Genomic DNA, 21,697 nt, shown 5'->3' with positions numbered 1-21,697 from the left:
ATTCCTTGGTGGAGAAGATCCCCTGGAGGAGGAAATAGCAACCCACTCCAGTATTCTTGCCCGGGAAATCCCGTGGACAGAGAAGCCTGGCGGGCTACAGTCCATGGGGTTGAAAAAGAGTCAGACACAACAGAGTGACTGAGGACGCATGCATGTAAATTTGTTGGTAGAACTGGGAAAACTAAGGGATTATTAGTGTGTTTTGGATATTAATTCTTGGATATTAATTGACATCTGGATGAAAACATTTCAAAACTTTCAGCCCAAAGGGCTCTATTTTATTTGGTAAGATTTTTGGGAGATTCCTGTAAGAGAAACTCATTGCCAAGAAGTTAGAAAGAGGAAGTCTTAAGAAAAGTGTTTTAAAAGAAGGTAAAAAGTGTATTCTAAAGAGCTGAAAGGAGAGAAAACATTTATTAAGCCAATATACCAGATATTTTCACTCTTTATCTCATTTATTTCTCCCAATGGCCCTGTATTAAGGGTACTATTATATCCATTTTAGAAACAATACAGTCTAGACCTCAAGTAGCTTTTTAAACAGATCACACTTACTAACTGGCAGAGCAAAAATGAGAAGTCCATGCTTCTATTAGCTTTTGGCTGCCTTTAGCTCAGTGCAAGAGGTAAAGGAGGGAACCAACACATTTGTTGGAAAGAATGAATGAATATACTTCAGCTCTGCTATTTACGTGCCCCTGCATAAGACAATTAATTTTCTGAGTCTGTCTTCATTTTTTAAAGTTAATTATTTAAAAAATTTATTTAGTTTTGACTGCACTAGTTCTTTGTTGCTGCACAGGCTTTCTCTAGTTGTGGCGAGTGTGGGCCACTTTCTAGTTCTGATGGGCAGGCTTTTCATTGTGGTAGCTTCTCCTGTTGCTGTTTGTGGGCTCTAGGCATGCGGGCTCAGTAATTGTAGTGCAGGGGCTTAGTTGCTTTGAGGCATGTGGGATTTTCTCAGACCAGGGATTGAACCTGCGTCCCCTGCATTAGCAGGTAAATTCTTAACCACTGGACCACTAGAGAAATCCTCTTCACTTGTTAAAGGAAGATAACAAGACTTCCTTCACAGAATTGAGGTAAGGAACAAATAAAGTGATACAATAGAGAAAAACAAAATATAAAATATTAAATGTTAGATAGTGTCAACTACAAATTGGCACTTACCATGGGTGCTTGCTATCTAACACTCACAAGGATTAAATCATGTATTGCTGCAGCTGCTGACCTTTAATGGTCCCTGAAGGAGTTCAGTGTGGAGAGTAAAAAGGAGGCACTTTGTGCTCAGGGAAGAACTGGCAGGACAGATCTTCAGATAGTTAGATATTCTAAGGAGTTGATTTTATGAGCCGAATTCTTGTATTTCCTCATATCTAGAAGAGCACCAAAATCCTTCATGGTAAAAACTGTTTCTCATGACTAGCAGAAGCTAAATAAGACTAACAGAAATGTTCTACCTAAAGTATATGCTTGATTGCATGTACTCCCCCTTTACCAAAATCACATATATACTGTCCCTTCCCCTTACCTCTTTGGAGCAATTTCTCAGAGCAATATGGGGTGCTGTCTCCTGGGCTGCAATGCTCATTTTGCCCCAAATAAAACTTAACTTGAAATCCTCACATTGTGCATTTTTTAAGTTGACAGTAGCATGACACAAGTAACAAATTATGATATGTATAATTTGTGTGTGCATATGAAAACAGCTGGAGAAGGGCATGGCAACCCACTCCAGTAGTCTTGCTTGGAGAATTCCACGGACAGGGGAGCCTGGTGGGCTCCATCGGGTCGCAAAGAGTTGGACACTACTGAGCGACTAAGCACAAGCACATGAAAACAGCATTGGTAACAGTTAAAGTTATGAGAATTTATACATAGCTTCCAAGCACCAGACCCTAAGAGAAATGATACTGGATAGAAAATTTGGAAAAATAAGCAAGAAATTTATACACACACACACACACACACACAGAGTCTCAGTGAACTCCAGGAGTTGGTAATGGACAGGGAGGCCTAGCGTGCTGTGATTCATGGGGTCACAAAGAGTCGGACACGACTGAGCGACTGATCTGATCTGATATATTATGGGGTGGTTAGTTTTTTTTATATGTATACACACTGCTTTATCTCTTTATTTATTTATGGCCACATTGGGTCTTCCTTGCTGCACACAGGCTTTCTCTGGTTGCAGAGAATCGGGGCTGCTCTATAGTTGTGGTGTGCGGGCTTCTCATTGCTATGACTTCTCTAGTTGTAGAGCACAGGCTCTAGGCTGCAGGCTTTGAACTTGTGGCTAGCAGGCTCTAGAGGGTGTGGGATTCAGTTGCTCCTTGGCATATGGAATGTTCCCTGACCAGGGATTGAACCCGTGTCCCCTGCCTTGGCAGATGGGTTCCTAGCCATTGCACCACCAGGGAAGTCTCCAAGAAATCCATGCATTTACCTGAAAGGGGGTACGAGTGGTTAGGACAGGGTAAAGAAACTTCACATTTGTAACCTTTCCATTTCCCTTTTTAATTTTGAACCATGTATTACTGCATTGCTATTCAAAGAAGAAATAGACTTTAAACTTTATAAAAACATTATACAGAAATGTAGCAATGGCACCCCACTCCAGTACTCTTGTCTGGAGAATCCCACGGGTGGAGGAGCCTGGTGGGCTACAATCCATGGGGTCGCGAAGAGTCGGACAGGACTGAGCGACTTCACTTTCACTTTTCACTTTCATGCATTGGAGAAGGAAACGGCAACCCACTCCAGTGTTCTTGCCTGGAGAATCCCAGGGACAGGGGGAGCCTGGTGGACTACCATCTATGGGGTCGCAGAGAGTCCGACACGACTGAAGCGACATAGCAGCAGCAGCAGCATTTCTATATGTAATATGTAACATTTCTATATGTTATTAACATAGATAACCACAGTACTTTTCACTGCCTTTTCTTCGATTACTAAATTATGAAAATGAAGCCACTTCATTTTCAACGTGATTATATCTTTTTAACAGAATTTGTGGCCCCAGAACAAGTTTATTGTTGTTGAGAATTAAACAGTCTTACCATTGTTTTGAAGTGCTTCCCTGATGGTTCAGAGGTGAAGAAACTGCTTGCAATGCAGACGATGGGGGGTGGGGGGGGTGGGTGTGGGGCTGGGGAGAGGGAGATGCTTGTTCTGTCCCTGGGAGGTAAGATCCCCTGGAGGGAATGGCAACTAGTTCCAGATTATTGCTGGAACAATCCCAGGGACAGAGGAGCCTGGCGGGCTATGTAGTCCATGGGATCGCAAAGTGGGAGACGCGACTGGGAAGGCACACACCATTATTTTGAAAGACTAATTTCCTCGATGGTAGATTAAATTGAGTGGAATGAGTTATTTTCTAAGAATAACACTAAGTGCAGGTAGGGCAGCCGTTTTATTCATGAGTTCATAGAGAAATGGAGAGAAAAGTGAAAGAAGAGTTAGTGGTTAACTCTGACCTTGCTATGGGGTACCATTAGTCGTGCACCGCTATGGCTGTGAGCTTTGGTGGGCTTCCAAAGTGCGTGTACTACATAGGGTCCTGAATTTTTCCTGATCTGCTGCCATGACCAGTCCAGGGTGGGATTAGGACTTTTCTAGGTCCTCAAACACTGGAAAGATGACAGTGTCCCTCTCCCTTTATGCAATTAAAAACAGAAATTCACTTAATAAACTATAAGTTAAATTAGGGTGAATGCAAGGCCTTCCTTCTAGACTTTCTGAAATAAAAGTTCAGAAAATTCATCAAAGCTGAACTTTTTTCCTGCATTTTTCTTCCTTTCTAGTATGTTAACCTTAATCAGAAGTCTGGCTCTAAAGCCGGAACCACGCGGTTCCCCTAAGTGGCCAGCCCTAACCCTCCAGCAATCTCCTTCGCCCCACCCATCTGGCACTTAGCTCCGCCCACTTCACGTGTCGCCGTGACGTCAGGACGCCGTCGCAGAAGCCAGGCATCAAGTGAGCGCAGGTGGCTGCGGTCCTTCGTCGGGCTCTCGAATGCGCAGGCGCTGTCGTTTCGGGAGCTCTGAAGACCTGGCGGAGCCCGGCGCGGATGGAGGCCTCAGGGCGGCGGGGGCGGAGCGCGCCGCGAGCAGGGGGCATGTCCGCGGCGGGCGCCGTCTAGAGGAAGGCCGAGCAGCCACCACCACGCTTTCAGTCGCGGCGAGACGCAAGCGAGCCAGGCTGAGGGCCGCGGCGGCGATGCAGCGACGGCGGCGCCCACCGCCGCCCGCTTCTCAGCTGCCGGAGGGCTGCGGGGGAGGCGGCGGCGGCCGCGGGGGAGGCGGCGGGAGCGAGGAGGTGGAAGTGCAGTTCTCCGCCGGGCGTTTGGGCTCCGCCGCGGCAGTTTCGGCGGCGGCGGCGGCGGCCGCGCGCAGCACGGAGGAAGAGGAGGAGAGGCTCGAGCGCGAGCACTTCTGGAAGATCATAAATGCCTTCCGCTACTACGGGTAAGGAGCCCGTGGCGGACCCCGGCTCAGCCCGTCGGGGCGCCAGCCGCTTGCGGCGGACCCGCCGGACGCCACGCCTCCGGGGCGTCGGAACCGGGCCGCCTGAGCTGACCTCCGGGCCCCCGAGTCATCTCGCACCACCTTAGCCCCTCCCGGCCCAGCACACCCGCGTGTCTGCCGCGCCGTCTGCTGCTCAGCCTCTTGTCTTCTGACCTCAGGATCAGATTAGCCCTCTTGCCTTCCATCCCTCGTTAAAGGTTTGGCTTTGAGGCCCGTGGGGATGACCGGAAAAGTGCTGTAAGAATTTCAGATAGAAGATGTTGATGGTAAAATCGTCCAGTGCTGGGCATGATTTGTGTGTGTTGTCGATGTCCTCCAAACTGAACAGACGGAGAACCCAAGTTCACCTACACGTGGGATGCTGTAGGACATTTTTTCCCAAACTGTTGCCAGTTCTTGTTGAGGGCAGCATTAAGATCCCCCGGCCCTCCCCGTCCTAGCCGCACCTCCCTTGCCCCCCGGCGCTGTGAACGCACAGGCACTTTTGTGGTCCCCTACCCCCACCCCCATTTGGCGCGGTGAACGCACAGGCACTTTTGTGGTGAGCGAGTGAATGATGCCACTCAGTGTCTTTAACTGGTGGGTGAAATTAAGTCGCAGATAGTCCGGATGTTGTAAAATTTGCAAATTTTTAGGGAGGGAAATGAGAGAAAACACTGTAGCCTTTATGATCTTTTCTGCAAATATGTATCGAATTCTCACTGGATTGGGCATCGTGGTAGGACTTTTAAACTTCCTAACTTGGACTTCCTTATAAATAAATCTTAAAGTTGCTTAGTCACAAACTTGTAATTACAAGATCTGAAAGGGACTTAAAACAACTGGGTTTTCAGGTAAACAAAGCACTTTTATTGGTGTGCGGGATGAGTCCACCGACTACTGTGTTCTGAAGTCTGCATGTGGAATCAGATAGATGTGACCTCCTTCTCAAGGAAAACTGTTCCCTTAGATGGGCTCCTACTGTGCTTTATGCAGATTTTTTAATATTGCTTGACTGCCCTCCTCAAGGGCAGGGACTGAGCCTTATTTATTTTTATGTCACCAGTGCCTGGCGTTTTGTTGGAACTCTATTTTTAACAGGACGAGTAGTAGCAAAGAAGTACATTTGTCATTACCAGATAGTTTGTCAGTTTGTAACTGATGGTTAGTTTGTTACTATTCTGAATTTCAAAACTTGTTTAATAAAATCTTATTTAGACTCTGATTACATTTGTGACGTGACTTTTTGAAGTTGAAAGATCTTGGTGAAATAATTTACTGATTAAACCCAGGCATATGAACCATGGACCACATTACTTATGGAGCTCTGAAGGGAATTAGTAGTACGGGGATTTTATTAGTATCAACAGAGGGAGAAAGGCAGACAACCAGAGAATTGAATTTGTTGCGAGTATTATGTCTGGAAGAGAAGCTGACATTAGGTAGCTCAAAGTGGTAGGTACAGAAAAGTCTGGTATATTTTACTGTTGAAAAATGTAGAAAGAATATTGGGAAATGTCCTGGGACTGTAGAAGACACAGTTAAAATGTGTGTTTGTATATTAGGTGTAGTATGTATTAGGACTACTTTAGAATTGATATTTATGATTAAGTATCAGCTGGGCCTTTTTGTGGAGGAGGGCAAGGGATTTTGATCTGAAGCTAGAACCCAAGTGTGGTAATATAGAAAGGGGCCCTGTGTGTGTGTTCAGGTGGTTGTGATACTGTTTCCTATACTCTTCTCCCTCTTCTGTAGCAGTTCAGTGTGAGATCGAGGAAAATTTCATTTTTTACAATAATCCTTTTTATTTGTATGTACTCAAAAAATAATTGAAATCCCTTATACTAAAAATAATATCCAGTTAAACGTATGTTTAGAATTACAGAAACGATTGTGTAGCAGAAAACACTGGATTATTACCTTCCAACATTTTATAATCTTATAGACCTATACTGCCCAATATAATAGCCATTAATCACATCTGGCTGAATTTAAGCTTAAATTAATTAAAATGTAGTAAGATTTACAGTTCGTCTTTTCAGTCTCAGTAGCCACATTCCAGGTGCTCAGCAGCCACATGTGGCTGTTGTCTGCTGTCTTGGACAGTGCAGATGTAAGCCTTTCCATCACTGGAGTAAGTTCTTAGGGACAGTCCTATTCTAGACCATTAGCAGGTACATCCAACTATTGGAGAACTGGGTTTTACTGCTCACTGTCTTTTCGTCAGGATATAGAAGATTTAGATAAAGGTTGTGAGGCAAGAAATGTCTTCTGATTAGTATTTTCTCTTTCCAGTGGCTTTCAATTTTGTACTTCCTATAGATTTTGCTTAGATGACATAGTCTCACTAAGGTAAAATGATTATAGCATTGTACTGAATAGCAAAAAATGTTAGCCTTAAATTACCACTTTTGTTATAAATGGAGATACCTACTCATATAGGGTATGCTACATTTGAAATATTAAAGGTCTTGTCAGAAATGTCCTACTTTTAGAAATAGCAGTTAGGTGGGATCTTAAAAACTCAGATGTAGAGCTCAGGGGTGAGGGGATAGGCATGTAAAGAAGCAAGCAACTTGCACAGGGTTGTCCAACCAAATTGTGGTAGAGTCTGGCCTGAAATCTAAAAGCATTAACTAAAAATTTACCCTATATTTGTAAGCAGTGATGCTAGTAAGACAATTTCAACTTTGGGTATTTAATAAATATTTAAAATGGGTTGAGACACTCTGCTGAATAGATATGTTTCCCTGTTTGGAATTCTAGAATAGTTCAACAGGAGCACAGGAATGGGTTTGTGATTCTTGGCTAGATCTGTCATTGGACCCACTCTTATAAAAGGTGACTGAGTCAGAGTTGGGGTCACTGCCTTGTAGAGGGAGCTTGAGGTAGGGATACACTTGAGGAAATACAGCCACTGACCCTACTTTCTCCTCTTAGGTACCCAAGGATGTGGCCTCTTAATGCTGACTCAGTTCAGAACCAAGGAGAGTCTGAAGGTTGTAAAATACTACTTTAAAACAGGGTTGGCAAACTTTTCTTAAAGAGCCAGGCAATGAGTATTTTAAACTGAGAGCTAGGTGGTGTTAAATTGTAGGCCTGTGTGCTTGTGTGAAAGCAACCACAGGCAGTATGTGGAGGAATGAGCATAGCTGTGTTCCAGTAGAACTCTTAACGAAAACAGGCAAGTAGCCAGGAGGTCATAACTTGTCCACCGCTGTCTTAAGCACATTGGTGATGTAAGCATTTACAGAAGAATGAAATTAGCCCCAATTAAAAAATCCCACAGACAGGAGCCTGGCACGCTACAGTCTATGGGGTCACAAAAAGTCAGTCACGACTGAGTGACTGAACATGCTCGCACGCACAAAAGGATTCTGGTCTTCTTGATCGTGTGAGCTATGAGAAGAGGCATTTTAGGATGACTCATTAATTTCTGACTTGGTGGATGTATGATGTATCATTGATCAACAGCAGCCATTTAGGAAGAAGTACAGATTTCTTTGGTGGGACATGTGCTAAGTTCAGGTTAGAAATGTTGAGTTTTGAGGTGTGCTCAAAGGGTGGTTATAGGGCGTCCAGTGCCCAGGAATTCAAGGAAGGAATTACTGTGAGACTTTAACCTATTCACAGTAAATTATAAACTGTTGCAGATCTGCTGTTTGCTGACTTTAAGTAGTTTCTTAGTGTCATACTCTACTGATAGGAATATCAATGGATAAGTTTTTCCGAAAATCAGTTTGTATCAAGAACTTTACAAATTCTTACCTTTTCTGATGTGGTAATTCTTTTGGGAATTTGTGGTAATTTTTTTTCCTCTAAAATATAGATAGATTTTGAACATAAAAAGTACATTGTGTAGACAGGTAAAAGTATCTAGATGCCCAGTGTTTGGGAAATAGCTAAGTAAATTTTGGTTGTGTAAGATGGGATGATGAGCAGCCCTTTTAGGCATTTGTCATATAGTCATTTGAGAACTTTTTTCTGCCCTGGGAAAATTATTCTGATAAGGATGAAGAATTTCAAGTATTTCTAAAACTTTAATATGTATGTGAGTCATTTGATGATCTTGTTAAAAGGCGGATTACATTTCAGTAGGTCTTGCATGAGACCTGTGATTCTCCACTTCTAACCACTTCCAAGTGACATGCTGCATTTTTGACTAGAAAGGTATTAGATTACTTTGTCTTAAACAACAGCAATAAAGCAGAAATATGCCAAAGAGTTAGAAGTGCTTACCTCTAGAAGAGGAATTATTGGGAACTTACCCCCCCGAGTACTTTTACTGCTCTGTATTTTTCATATTTTTGCTATGTATATATTAGCTTCATAAATTAGATATACCTCCTATATTTGAGCTCTAATTATGTTTTAGGCACTGGGCTAAGTGTGTAGTGTGCATTATTTTGTTACAGTTTCAGTGACATGTATTAGGTAGGCAGAGGGGTATTCTGGTATTTGCCTCATGGAATTTTATGTATGTTTTTCAGAATAATTCATTTTAAGTGACTTGGTTTAGTGCCTGACACTTTCTAAGTCTCAATAAATCATAGCTTCTATCATTATCATCGTTATATATTCCTTGTTTATGTATATGAGGCAGTTGAGGCACAGAGAAAGGAAGTAACTTGCCAAGAGTCACATAGCAAATACGTAGCATAACCTGGATTTCAGTCCAGATCAAGAAGCAACAATTGGTGCAACCGCTGCCAACTCCAGTTAACATTATCTCTAACCACCCTCAGAATACCACCACAATCTTCTAAAAATGTGACCAGTTTTTGCATAAGTTATGTCAAGGGTTTCTTCAGAATCTCCTTGGATGTGACTGTTCAGAAATTAGACACTGATTTGACAAAAGATAAAAATGAGATTTATCTGGATTACTAGAGGGATTCATGCAACCAAATGAAAAAGAATATTTTTCATTTCCATTTAGTACTGAGTAAATGCCAAAGAACGTTTAAAAGAAACACATCATGCATTTATGTATTTGTTTATTTGTATATGTAAAATGTAAAGAATGATGTAGTGAACATCTACCACTCAGTTTAAAAAAAGAACATTATCTTATCCTTTTCCCCTCAAAGGACATCATTTTTCTGAATTTTCATTTCCTTGCTTTCCTTCTAGTTTTTCTACATATGTTCAGTCCCTAAACTATATTGCTTATTTTTATATAAGATGAAATTTGTACATTATGTATTTTTCTGCAACTTGCTTTTTTCCAACAAATATTTTGTTCCTGAGTTTTATCCATTTTATTGTGTGTAGCTGTATTTATTGATTGTATTCCATTGTACAACTATACTGTATTTTCTTTGTTCAGTCTATTGGAGATGGACTTTCTGGATTGTTTCCAGATTTTTTGCTTGTTATTGCTTACAGTGCTGTGATGAGACTTTCATGTGTCATGTGCCCATTTGCAAGAGTTTCTTGATTTTGTGTCTAAAGGTGTATGATTGCTAGGTCATAGGGAGTGTGCATATTAAGTTTTTACTAGGTAATGCTAAATTTTCTGAAGTGGTTGTACTAACTTATGCACCCACCATCAATCAGAATATAAATATTCTAAATCTTCCACATTTTTACCAATTTTTCAGATAGTCAGGTGTTTCAATTTTGCCCATCTATCTGACTGATGTAAAATGATATTTCATTGTGAGTGTATTATTTAACTTTTAAAAATGATGTTCTTTTTAGGTTTTATAAATTGGTTGTCCTCAAGGTGACCTTTAGAGTTATCTGGAAACTGTTGTGAATGTTGTTGTATAAAAAGCTATAGAATTTCAGTTTTTCATTTGTTTACTACTTTTGTGGCATGTAAGATCATTTACAGTATTTTTTTAAAAATTCAACTTGGTTGACTGAGTAATTTTAAAACACATATTGTGTATATTCTGATTTTAGAGCAGCATTCTGCTACTTGATGGATAAATCGAAAGCATTCAGCTGTTTTGCTGAAAACCTTTTTTGGAAATTGAAATCATAAAAATAAACTTATTGTGCATTAATCCTCTTTATGTTTGCTTTTTTCCTCCCTTCTAATTGATGCAGATGTTTTAAACTATTGGTCTTTTGTTTAGTTGCTTAGAGAGTTTGTAATACAATGACAACATAGAAAACTTCATAAGTCAGTATCCTTTAAAAAACTGAAAGGTTGTAAATGGCTGGACAGTATACATTATAAGGAAATAATTTGTACAGGAAGACAACCTTAAATATTTTAAGATTGGCCTCTGGTGAGAATTCTTTTGCCAATTAAAAAAACACCTTTTATGTTTTAGCACCAGTATGCATGAGCGAGTGCACCGAACAGAAAGACAGTTTCGATCACTCCCAGCTAATCAACAGAAACTACTTCCTCAGTTTCTTCTTCACTTGGACAAGATCCGGAAATGTGTTGATCATAATCAAGAAATACTACTGACCATTGTGAATGATTGCATACATATGTTTGAAAATAAAGAATATGGAGAAGATGTATGTGAAATTTTGTTCTCTTTGTTTTTATTTTAGGATTTAATCTCTATATTTTGAGATCTTTCTGGATATCGTTTCTGTAATTTTGCACGGCTCATTTGCTCTACTTGGAAAATATTTTCACTTATTATGTTCAGTCCCTTTTATTAGGCTTGATAGCACAGTATACTGGAAATGGATTTGTTGGCAGATTCCCCCCCCCCAAATATACTAATATATACAAAATGCATTTTGATACACCTTTCACATAGTGTTCTGACTATTAAAGCATGTGGAGTTAGTGACATACATTTTTATAAACAATTTTACTAGCTATGTAAAATTAATTTACCTTGATATTTTCAGCTATTGATATTCATCTTTTACTTTAAAAAAAATTATTTTTACTTATAACTCTCGAGGAACTGGCAGAAATAGGAGCTCAAGTCCTTTTTGTATCCACAGGGTAGATGCAGTTGGGCCACTTGAGCCTGTCCATGCTGTCCCATGAGTGACCTGAAGGAACTTTCTTCCCTCTCTTAGAGTTTGGTCTCCAAGCAGTCCAGTTCCAATCCTCTCATGAGTACAGATTGCTTAGTTAGATGGTGGCTTCATGATTAGTGAACCATAATTTATTGAGGGTAGAAGTGAGACCACCAAACTCTTTTCATTTAGGGTCTCAAGCTGCACTTGAACCCAGGTTGAGGTGAGAGGCTAGTGATTTACCTTCTAAACCATCTATAAAGTATCTTTATAGCGTGATTATTTAACTATAACCATATGCAAGAGTGATTACTTTCTGAAAAACTAATTGATTTCTGTTTTTTTAAACAGGGGAATGGAAAGATTATGCCAGCATCTACGTTTGACATGGATAAGTTAAAATCCACATTGAAACAGTTTGTGAGAGACTGGAGTGAAACTGGGAAAGCAGAAAGGGATGCCTGCTACCAACCAATCATTAAAGAAATTTTAAAAAATTTTCCAAAAGAGAAATGGTAAATAGTATCTTGTTTTTAATCAATTTCTTTATGTAAGCACTGAGTTTCTCTAAGAGAAATTTCACAGTCTTGATTCATTTTTACAGGTGTTGAGTGCCTGTATTTTTTCATGCGTTGGTGTGTGCTGTTATATGTGCTGTTCTTGGGTGCTTCAACTGTGAGACTGCAGTTAATGTTTTGAATAATTACTGTTCTAGCACTATGGGAAATTATCTAGAAATTAAATAACGGTTAGATTGAATGTTTGTTATCAATGATGTCTATCCTTTTATAATTTGCTTTATGGCAGAGCGAAAAGCTCTAAACTATTTTAATTTTCCTCTTTATGACATATTTGTATGCAAATGAGCGATCTATAGCTCAGAGAAGAGATTCTTAACTTTTTTATGCCATGAAAACTTTGAACAGTCTGAAGCCCATATTTTCTTTTTCGGTAAAACATTTCTAAATGAGTAAAGTGACATACATAGGATTGCAAAGAAACCAGTTATTTTGAAATATGGTTATCAAAATGCTTAAGCAAGCTTGTGATATAACCTGCTTTTTTTTTAATCATGTATCACATTAAATAAAAGTCTTAAAAGGAGATTTTAATAGATTTTGAAAATACCTAAATACCCTATGTTATTTTGAGAATCTCAACAGCTAATATGAAGTGAAAATATATATAATGTCTGTTGGTGATTAAAGTCACGGGTACTTCTAAAGCTACTATTGTTTGTTGGCTGCATTCACAATTGATAGAAACATATCAGTTAAAGGCTAATGAAATTAAAATTAATTTTTTTTCACCCCCTTGTAGGCACAGTGAATTCTTTCCATAGACCTCTTTGGTCCATGGATCTCAGGTTAGGAACCTGACTCAGAGGTTATCTGTTTAAAGAGAACCAATGGATGGAGTTCATTCTATTGTTTAAAGGATCTTTGAGGAAAGAAAGCCTCCTTTTCCTCATCTTCCCCTCTTCGTTGATTGACATCTTTATGTTTAGATGTATCTATCCAGAAATTTCAATACATATGTGTATGTCCCTTCTCTTTTTTGAAAGTATTTTATTTTTAAATAAGTTCAAAGTTACCCAAGAAGTTGTATGGATTGTATAGAGAGCTCCTGTGTATTTTTTACCTAAATTCACCAATTATTTACATTTGCTTTTTTGTTTCCTTTTCCTATTTCCTTTCTTCCCGCCTTTATGTGTTTATCCACAGCAGTACATATACACAATTATTTAAACTATTTGAGAGATCAGTTTGTATTATATCATGTTTTTTACTGCTTATTATTTAGTTTTTTCTTAAGAACAATGATATTCTCTTACATAAACCCAGTGCAGTTACCAGATTGAGGAAATTTAAACTTGAATATTGTCTTCTTATCTATGGTCTGTATTTAAATTTCACAAATTATCCTGATAATGTCCTTTGTAACAGTTATTTTTCTGTTCAGTCTAGGATCCAGTCCAGAATGTTATGTTTAATTCTGATGTCTTAGTCTTTAATCTGGAAGAGTTCCTTGGCCTTGTTTTTTTTTTTTTTAACTTTCATGACATTGACATTTTTGAAGAATATGAGGAAGTAATTTTATAGAATATTCTTCAGTTTGACATTGTCTTAGGCTTCTTCGTGGTTAGGTCTAGATTGTGTGTCCTCTCTCAAAATAATACAGAGTTGATGCTGTACCCTTTTCAAGATATTATTCAGAGATATGCAATGTCTGTTAGCCCCTCATTGATTTTAATCAAGATGTTATTTGGTTCTTCCCACTATTTAGTTACTGTTTCTCTTCTTGCAACTAATAAGCATTTTTTGAGGAGATACTTTGAGACCATGCAGTTAGTATCCTGCTCCTTTGCAAACCCTCTCCCTCCTAAAATTGTCATCCATTGAATCTTGGATGAACTAACCTTGTTATGATGTTTGTGAAATGGTGATTTTCTAACTCTACAGTTACCAGTATTCTATTAATATTCTTATCTATCTATTACAGGGATGACTCATGGTTCCTATTTATTCAGTAGGTTATAATCCATTACCATTGTTTTTTAAATTTTCTTCTTTAAATTTCCTCAGATTTGGCCAGTAGGATTCCAGTTGGTTGGTGCCTATGTCCTTTTGGCATGGCATGCTTCAGTTAGTTTTTTGAGCAGTTCCTTACTTTCTAGAATAATAAAGACATTTCAGTTCAATCTTGTGTCTTCCCTGCTTAAGTCCTGGAGTGGGGTATTTTCCCAAGGATCTGGTTTCTTTTAATGTAGAATGGAGTGTAGAGACCAAGATTTGATATTAGGCATGTTCATTGTTCCTGAGATGTCATTGCTTATGGGTCTTCTAGCAGATAGAACTTAAACACACACCCCAAACACTAGAGATCATGAGTTCATCTTGGTACTTTCAAAAGTACCTTAGCTTCCCCCATTCTGTCTGTCTGTCTGTCTTTTCCACAGTGAAAAACCTGGCTTCTGACATCAGTATATTTGCTTACTCACTCAGTCCTACAATACTTGGGCTTCCCTGGTAGCTCAGATGGTAAAGAATCTGCCTATAATGTGGGAGACCTGGGTTCGATCCCTGGGTTGGGAAGATCCCTTGGAGAAGGGACTGGCTACCCACTCCAGTATTCTTGCCTGGAGAAATCCATGGACAGAGGAGCCTGGCGAGCTACAGTCCATGGGGTCACAAAGAGTCGGACACTACTGAGCAACTAACACTTTCTTTTTCTACAATACACAAAAAAGTTTCAGAATTGTTACCTCCATATTATAGGAAAAACAAAACTACCAAAAGGAGTTCAGGATTTGCCAGGAAGTATTCTCCCCCCTAAATTAAGGGTTTTTAATAGAAATATTCTTCGCTGTTTACTCAAATTAGCTCCCTTTCAGCCGTCTCACCCGAGGTCTGGTTATATTTTTTATGTGAAATCCAGTATATTTAGGTTTATTTGTTTTTGTTTGCTTTTAGTTTTAGGGTTGCGTGTCCCTGTCTCCTCCCCCATTCCTGTTGGTTTTTTAATTTTTTTGATTTGTGGACTATCATCTTGACAAAACTATATATAAAAAAAGTGATATTCAGAAAAAATGTCATTCATTCCTCTGTCTTTTCTTTACCCCACTCTACCATGTAGGTAATCAGTATTATTGATTTTTCATTTATCCTTCTTGTTTGTATTTTCTGTCTTTTTTATGGAGGTAAGTAGGTAAGAATTCTGCCCCCCCGCCCCCAGGTATCCCCTTTTGTCATACACAAACTGCAGCATAATACATATTTTATTTTGCACTTTGATTTTTTTCACTTAATGATACATCCTAAATTAGCTGTATATCAGTTCATGGAGGTCTTAGTCAATCCTTTTTTTTTTTTTTTTTAACAGTTTCAGACTACTTCGATCTCCTATATTTGGTTATTTAAGTAAAGAAGTTGGCAGTATCTTGCAGTTATAATGCTATAGTTAATAACCTTGTGCATGTTTATTTTTGGATTGCTGGAATGTATCTTTAGTGTAAATTCTTAGATGTGAGATTGCTGCATCTGAAAGGTAGATGTATATTGGTGTAACAAAATACCATAAATTTAACTGCTTAAAACAGCACACATTTGTACTTCATAGTTTCTGTGTGGGTAGGGATCTGGACTAGGTTTCACTCTGTGTAGGATCTTACAAGGCTATAAACAAGATATCTGCTGGACTTTGTTCTCATCTAGAGACTTGACTGTAGAAGCATAGACTTCCAAGCTCATGCAGATTGTTGGCAGAATTTGTTTCACTGTGGTTGAAGGCCCTGGCTTCTTGCTGACTGAGGGCTAGAAGCCTATCTCAGCTCCTGAAGGTCCCTCACTCCCTTGTGGGCTTTCACAAGGGGCTACTTAGACTTTGTCAAGCTAGCAAGAAAGCCTTTAGAGTAAGCAGGCTGTTACATTATAAGACTTCATTGAGTGTTTTATAATGTAACACGATCACAGGAGTGACATGTATTGGCATTGCTCAGTGGGTATAGAATCTGCCTGCAGTGCCGGAGACCCAGGTTCAATTCCTGGTTTGGGAAGATCCCCTAGAGAAGGAAATGGCAACCCACTCCAGTATTCTTGCCTGGAGAATTCCATGGACAGAGGAACCTGGCAGGCCACCATCCCTAGGGTTGCAAAGAGTCACAGAGTCAAGACAGGACTGAGCAACAACACTTTAACTTTTTTCATATGTAAGTATTTATTTCTGAACTCTCTGTTCTATTCCATTGGTCTATATGTCTTTCCTTATGCCAGTACCATACTTATTTTAATTTCTGTAACTTTGCAAGTTTTGAAGTCAGGAAGTGTGATTTGTACATTTTATTCTTTTTCAAGATTATTTTAGTTCTTTGGGGCTCTTTGCAATTTTATATGAATTTCAGAATCAGTTTCTCCATTTCTCTGAAAGAGGCTGTTGGAATATTGCCAGGGATTGTGTTGAATATGTAGATTGTTTCTGGTGGTATTGATTTCTTAATAATGAATAATGTTTCCCAGGTGGTGCTAGTGGTACAGAAGCCACCCGCCAATGTAGGAGACGTAAAAGGTGTAGGTTTGATCCCTGGGTGGGAAGACCCCTGGAGAAGAGCATGGCAACCCACTCCATTATTCTTGCCTGGAGAATCTTACGGACAGAGGAGCCTTGTGGGCTACAGTCCATAGGGTTGCAAAGAGTTGGACACACCTGAAGCGATTCAGCGCTAGCACTAATTCATGATATAGCATGTCTTTTCATTTATTTAGGTATTCTTTAATATCTTTCAGCCTTGTTTTTTAAGTTTTAGTATACAAGTTTTCAGTGTAGCATCTCCTTGGTTAGATTTAATCCTAAGTTTTTCATTCTTTTTCATGTTATTATAAATGGAATTGTTTTCTTAATTTCCTCTTCTGATTGTTCTTTGCCAATGGATAGAAACAGAACTGATTTTTTAATGTGTTTATTTTTATTTTTATGTGTTGCAACTTTGCTTAATTTGTTTACTGGCTCTAGTAGCTTTCTTGTTGATTCTTTGGGATTTTCTGCATAAAAGATCATCTTGTTTGTGAATAAAGGTGGTTTTTGCCTCTTCCTTTCCCATTTACATAGCTCTGGAAGTACATCCTTATCTAGTTTCTGGTCTTAGAGGGGAAAGCTTTCAGTCTTTTCACTTTTGGGGGTAATTTTAGCTCTAGGTTTTTTATAAATACCCTTTTTTGATATTGAGAAATTTTCCTTCTCTTCCTATTTCCTGAGAGTTTTTGTCATGAAAGGATGTTGCATTTGTCAAATGCCTTTTCTATGTCAAATGCTTTTTCCTATTATTAATAATTTTCTTTTATTCTGTAAGGCCACCTTTGTTTACTTTAATAAGTGCTACAAGTTATTTTGTTAGTTTTTATCAGTGGTCCTACATTAAATATTCTACAACTGTTAAATCATAATCTAGTTTCATATTTCCTTATTTTTCATACTTTTTATAAATAAATGTTTTCAGTTTAGGGAACTTTTATAAATATTGCTGCTTTCAAAAATCTTAAAGATTCTTCTAGTTGGTATATTCAATGTATGTACTATCTATAAAATAATAGATCATATATTTTACTAGTCTTTGTAAACATAAAGTCCAGATATTTCTCAATATTCAAAATATCTTTGTTTCTGAAAAGTAGGTTGTGAGATAAAACTCTTTACAGTTGAAATATACCAAAATTTGGGTATTTTTGGAAGGCTGAATGTCATGCATATGTCAGCATAATTTCTAGCACTTTAAATATGATTTTATTCATACTTAGTGATCACTGTATCATGTATATTACCATAGTATCCTGTCAGCATGACAATGTTAGCCATAGTAAAAGGGGATCTCATGGTTAAAGGCACTTAATTAACTAGCACAAGTATTATTTTATTGTTATTTACCTGTTAGTAGTAGTATTTTTATTACTGTTGACAGATAAAATGTAGACTGGTGAGAAAAGGATGAATTAACTTTAATGTTTCTAACAGGTTATTTTAATATAAAAGAATAATTTAAAAATGTTTTAAATAGGTATTTTACAGGATTCAAAATTTTAAAGGTTTCAAAGGATATAAAGTCTCCTCCCCAGTTACCCATTTCCCTTCTCTGATAGTAATCAGTATTATAAAAGTAGGCAGGGATGTATGAATTTTAAATCAAATGCATCAAAATATCAAACTTTTTTTTTGTCATGCTGGTACCCAGTGGAAAACTTACATATTTCTTCCTCTGTCATTTGTTTTGCTTGTTTAATTTAGATTGGTTTCCTTAGAGCGTATAAGATGAGTTTTTCAAAAACCCTTAAAAATAAGCCTAACAAAACATAGCAAAGTCTTTATCCATATTAAAGTCATAACTTTGCCACAAAAGGTAAACTCCAAGTCCTGAAAAAGGGACATGATGTAGTGCTTCAGAATTCAGGTAAATTCTGGTCAAGTTTGGGTCTCAGATAAAATTTTTAGGATTCTGTTTATGCCACAGCAAACACCTGTGAATTTGATATTGTTATACTCAGGCTGAATTTCAGCAATGTTTATGTCAGCTAGCCTTTTGATTATGTTCTTTTCTTTTTGAAATTTCAATAAAGGCCTTTTCTAACAGATCTGTTTGCAAAACATAGTATACTTAAATATGCATAAATTAACTATTCTTGTGGTCATTAAAATACTTTTTTCCTGTGTAAGCATATTTGTCTTATCAGTTTTTCCAATTTGTTCCTGTTGAGAATTTTTAAATGTCTTAAGTTCACAAGTATAAGCAGCTTTGAAGCTGACAGACTGACATGTGTATTGGGGCCTGTTTGTAATTAATGAAATGCTGTGTTAATTGTGCTGAATGCCAGATACCTCAGTTATTATTAGCTCAGAAATTTAGTGCTATGAGTTTATAGTTGCTAAGGAAAGAGAGATTCTTAGGTTCAACTCCTATTTGAAATGGGAAATCACAACCATGTGGAATCATATTCTTTTATGAATCCTGAAAACTACCGGATTGTAGTTTTTTAGATCTTAGTTTCATTAACCCAGTCTATTTTAGAAGAATTTGAAGTGTTATTTTGTCTGTTTGTGGGTGGTAAATCTATTATGTCTTTGCCTCTCAGAATATGTCTAACCCTTCAAGAAGACTTTTAAAATCCTTTAAAGATGGCTTTTTCTACTTAGATTAAAATAAAGAATGTAAGTTATAAAAGAATTATTTCCATCTGAAAGAAACCATTTTATAAGAGCAAATGAAGATTGCCAAATAATGCAAAGGTAGTTTAGAAGCTGAAAATAGTCTCTTTAATATTTTAAGAGATGTTAAGATAAAATAAATAAGATATTTAATAATATCTCTTTACTCCAGAAAGCTCTCTTAGACCAGAGAGACAAATAAATATTTCAGATTTCTTTTTCATCAAGATCCCAAGTGCCTACCATTCCAGGATTTCAAGTACTTAAAAATCTTGAAAAAATTTTTTCAAGTATTAAAAAATAGTGGAAAAACAATTCAAGATGATAACCTAGTAGAAAAATAGTGTAAATAGTAAACAGAAAAAGAAATACAACATGCTTAATCTCATAATACAATGCAAATATAAAAACCATACTAAGATGCCATTTTAATCTACTGCGAGAATTTGAAAATTATATAACTTACTGAAGGTATGAGGAAACATATGTTGCTGGTGGAAGAATAAATTAGTAAAATTTAATGGAGGGCAACTTGGTAACATTGAACAAAATTCAGTTTTGATCCTTGCAATTCAGTTTGGGGAAAGCTTTCTACAGATAAGCTCCTGCATATGGAAATTATTTATGCCAAAGATATTAGCTTTAATGTTATATAATAAGACATTGGAAGCAATCTAAATGTCCTTAATTAGCATTATTATTTTGATACATTATTTTATAGTGTTAAATGGACTACTTAGTCATAAAACAGATTAAGAAAGCTCTGTGTACTGATTGGGAAAGAAGTTCAAGATATATTAAATTGGGAATTGGTAAGCTTTTTCTTAAAGGGCCAGCTAGAAAATATTTTAGGCTTTGTAGGCATTGGGGTCTCTGGCTACTGACTATTTAGCTCTGTTGTCATGAGAACATTGCCATAGACAGTACATAAATGAATGGACATGTCTGTGTTCCAGTAAAACCTTTTTACAAATACAGGTGACTGGCTAGTGGGTTATAGTCGCTGACCCCTGTATTAAATGAAAGAAGCAAAGTGAAGAACTGGGCATATAAACAAAGGTATGAATGAAGCACTGAAAGCACTGAGAAGTGAGTTAAAGCTTTGCCTGGGATATTTGGGAAAAGAAAGACTTTATAGATAAGGTGATAATTTAAGTTTCTGCAGGTATGTTGGAGCTCTCAAGATTATGGTGAGAAAGTGTTTTCTGGAATTGATTAAAAGTTGTCTTGGTGATGTACGAAGTTCTTTGTTGGAAGTAGATAAATAAGTTGGGACCATACTTTTGAAGGGACTAGACACTAATTCTGATTTCTAACCCATTTTCTAGTTTGAATAAAGTGTCTCAACATCCAACTCTATTAAACCTTGACATTTTGCCATATTTATTTCAGATTTCTTTGTTGTTGTTTACCAGTTGAAACTGCTCTGCAAACCATACAGAGCACATTCTTCTCTCTTTATGGAGATAACAACTAGCATAAATTTGTTACTCTAATCTTAGCTTTCTACATGTTTATATATACATATATGAATAACACATTGTGTTCTGTATGTTTTAAAAGATCATATAATGGTTTGTGATGTCATTTCACAATTGTTTTTTGCCCAGAATTGTGTGTTTATGAGTTCTCTGTATGGACTAGCAGTGTTCAATAGAAATACAATGCAAGTCGCCTATGTTATTTTAAATTTTCTAGTAGTCACATGAAAAGTGAAACAGGTGAGATTAATAATATACTTTAATAACCCAGTATATCTAAAACATATTAACATATAAGTATGTTACAGTATATAAGATTTTAATGAGATATTTTACATTCCTTTATACTGTCTTTGAATATTGGCATTTATTTTATACTTGTAGCACATTTCAATAGAACTAACCATATTTTAAGTATTTAGTAGCCACGTGTGGGTAGTGGCTTCTACCATGTGAATTGTGATTGTAATAGAACCAAATCCTTCTGATGCTTGAAAGTTGTACATACACTTACCACCAGGGGTCAGCTAAGTGTCATCATGCTGACACACCAAGAAAAAGTATTTTGTGTGTTGGAATTCGCTTATTTGCAGATGCTATGCAAAAATTATTCTGTATACAATAAAGGAAACTTTTTCCAAGAACAGCGTTTACTGATGGTAAAATAGCTGGAGAGCAAAGGTTGGTATAAACATGGCCAACCACGGTGCAACCATGGCCTCTTCAAACCCACAAGGGCTGTCTGTACTCTTTATTCTTGCTTGTCTAGAAAAGCATTGGAAGTTCCCCACTATTATCAGGGGTGTTACATTTGTAGTAAATATATTGCTTATCCATCAGTTCAGTTCAGTCGCTCAGTTGTGTCCGACTCGGTGACCCCATGGCCTGCAGCACACCAGGCTTCCCTGTCCATCACCAACTCCCAGACCCTACTCAAATTCATGTCCATTGAGTCGGTGATGCCAACCAAACATCTCATCCTCTGTTGTCCCCTTCTCCTCCTGCCTTCAATCTTTACTAGCATCAATGGAGAAGGGAATGACAAACCACTTCAGTATTCTTGCCTTGAGAACCCCA

General features: G+C 37.8%; 1 protein-coding gene across 1 annotated transcript in view; it reads left to right on the top strand.

Moving 5' to 3' along the window:
- The first annotated feature begins 3,943 nt into the window (after positions 1-3,943).
- Positions 3,944-21,697, top strand: part of CARNMT1 (carnosine N-methyltransferase 1) — a 42,248-nt gene continuing 24,494 nt past the window's right edge. Inside the window, exons 1-3 of the mRNA XM_006057225.4 lie at positions 3,944-4,466; positions 10,793-10,988; positions 11,802-11,965. Of these exons, the coding sequence (XP_006057287.1) occupies positions 4,015-4,466; positions 10,793-10,988; positions 11,802-11,965 (812 nt within the window). The 5' untranslated portion in view covers positions 3,944-4,014. The remainder of the gene's footprint in view (positions 4,467-10,792; positions 10,989-11,801; positions 11,966-21,697) is intronic.

This window comes from Bubalus bubalis, chromosome 3, assembly GCF_019923935.1.
Source record: "Bubalus bubalis isolate 160015118507 breed Murrah chromosome 3, NDDB_SH_1, whole genome shotgun sequence".
Lineage (NCBI taxonomy): Eukaryota > Metazoa > Chordata > Mammalia > Artiodactyla > Bovidae > Bubalus > Bubalus bubalis.
Note: the sequence above shows the minus strand (reverse complement) of the source record. Positions and strands in the feature narration are given on the sequence as shown.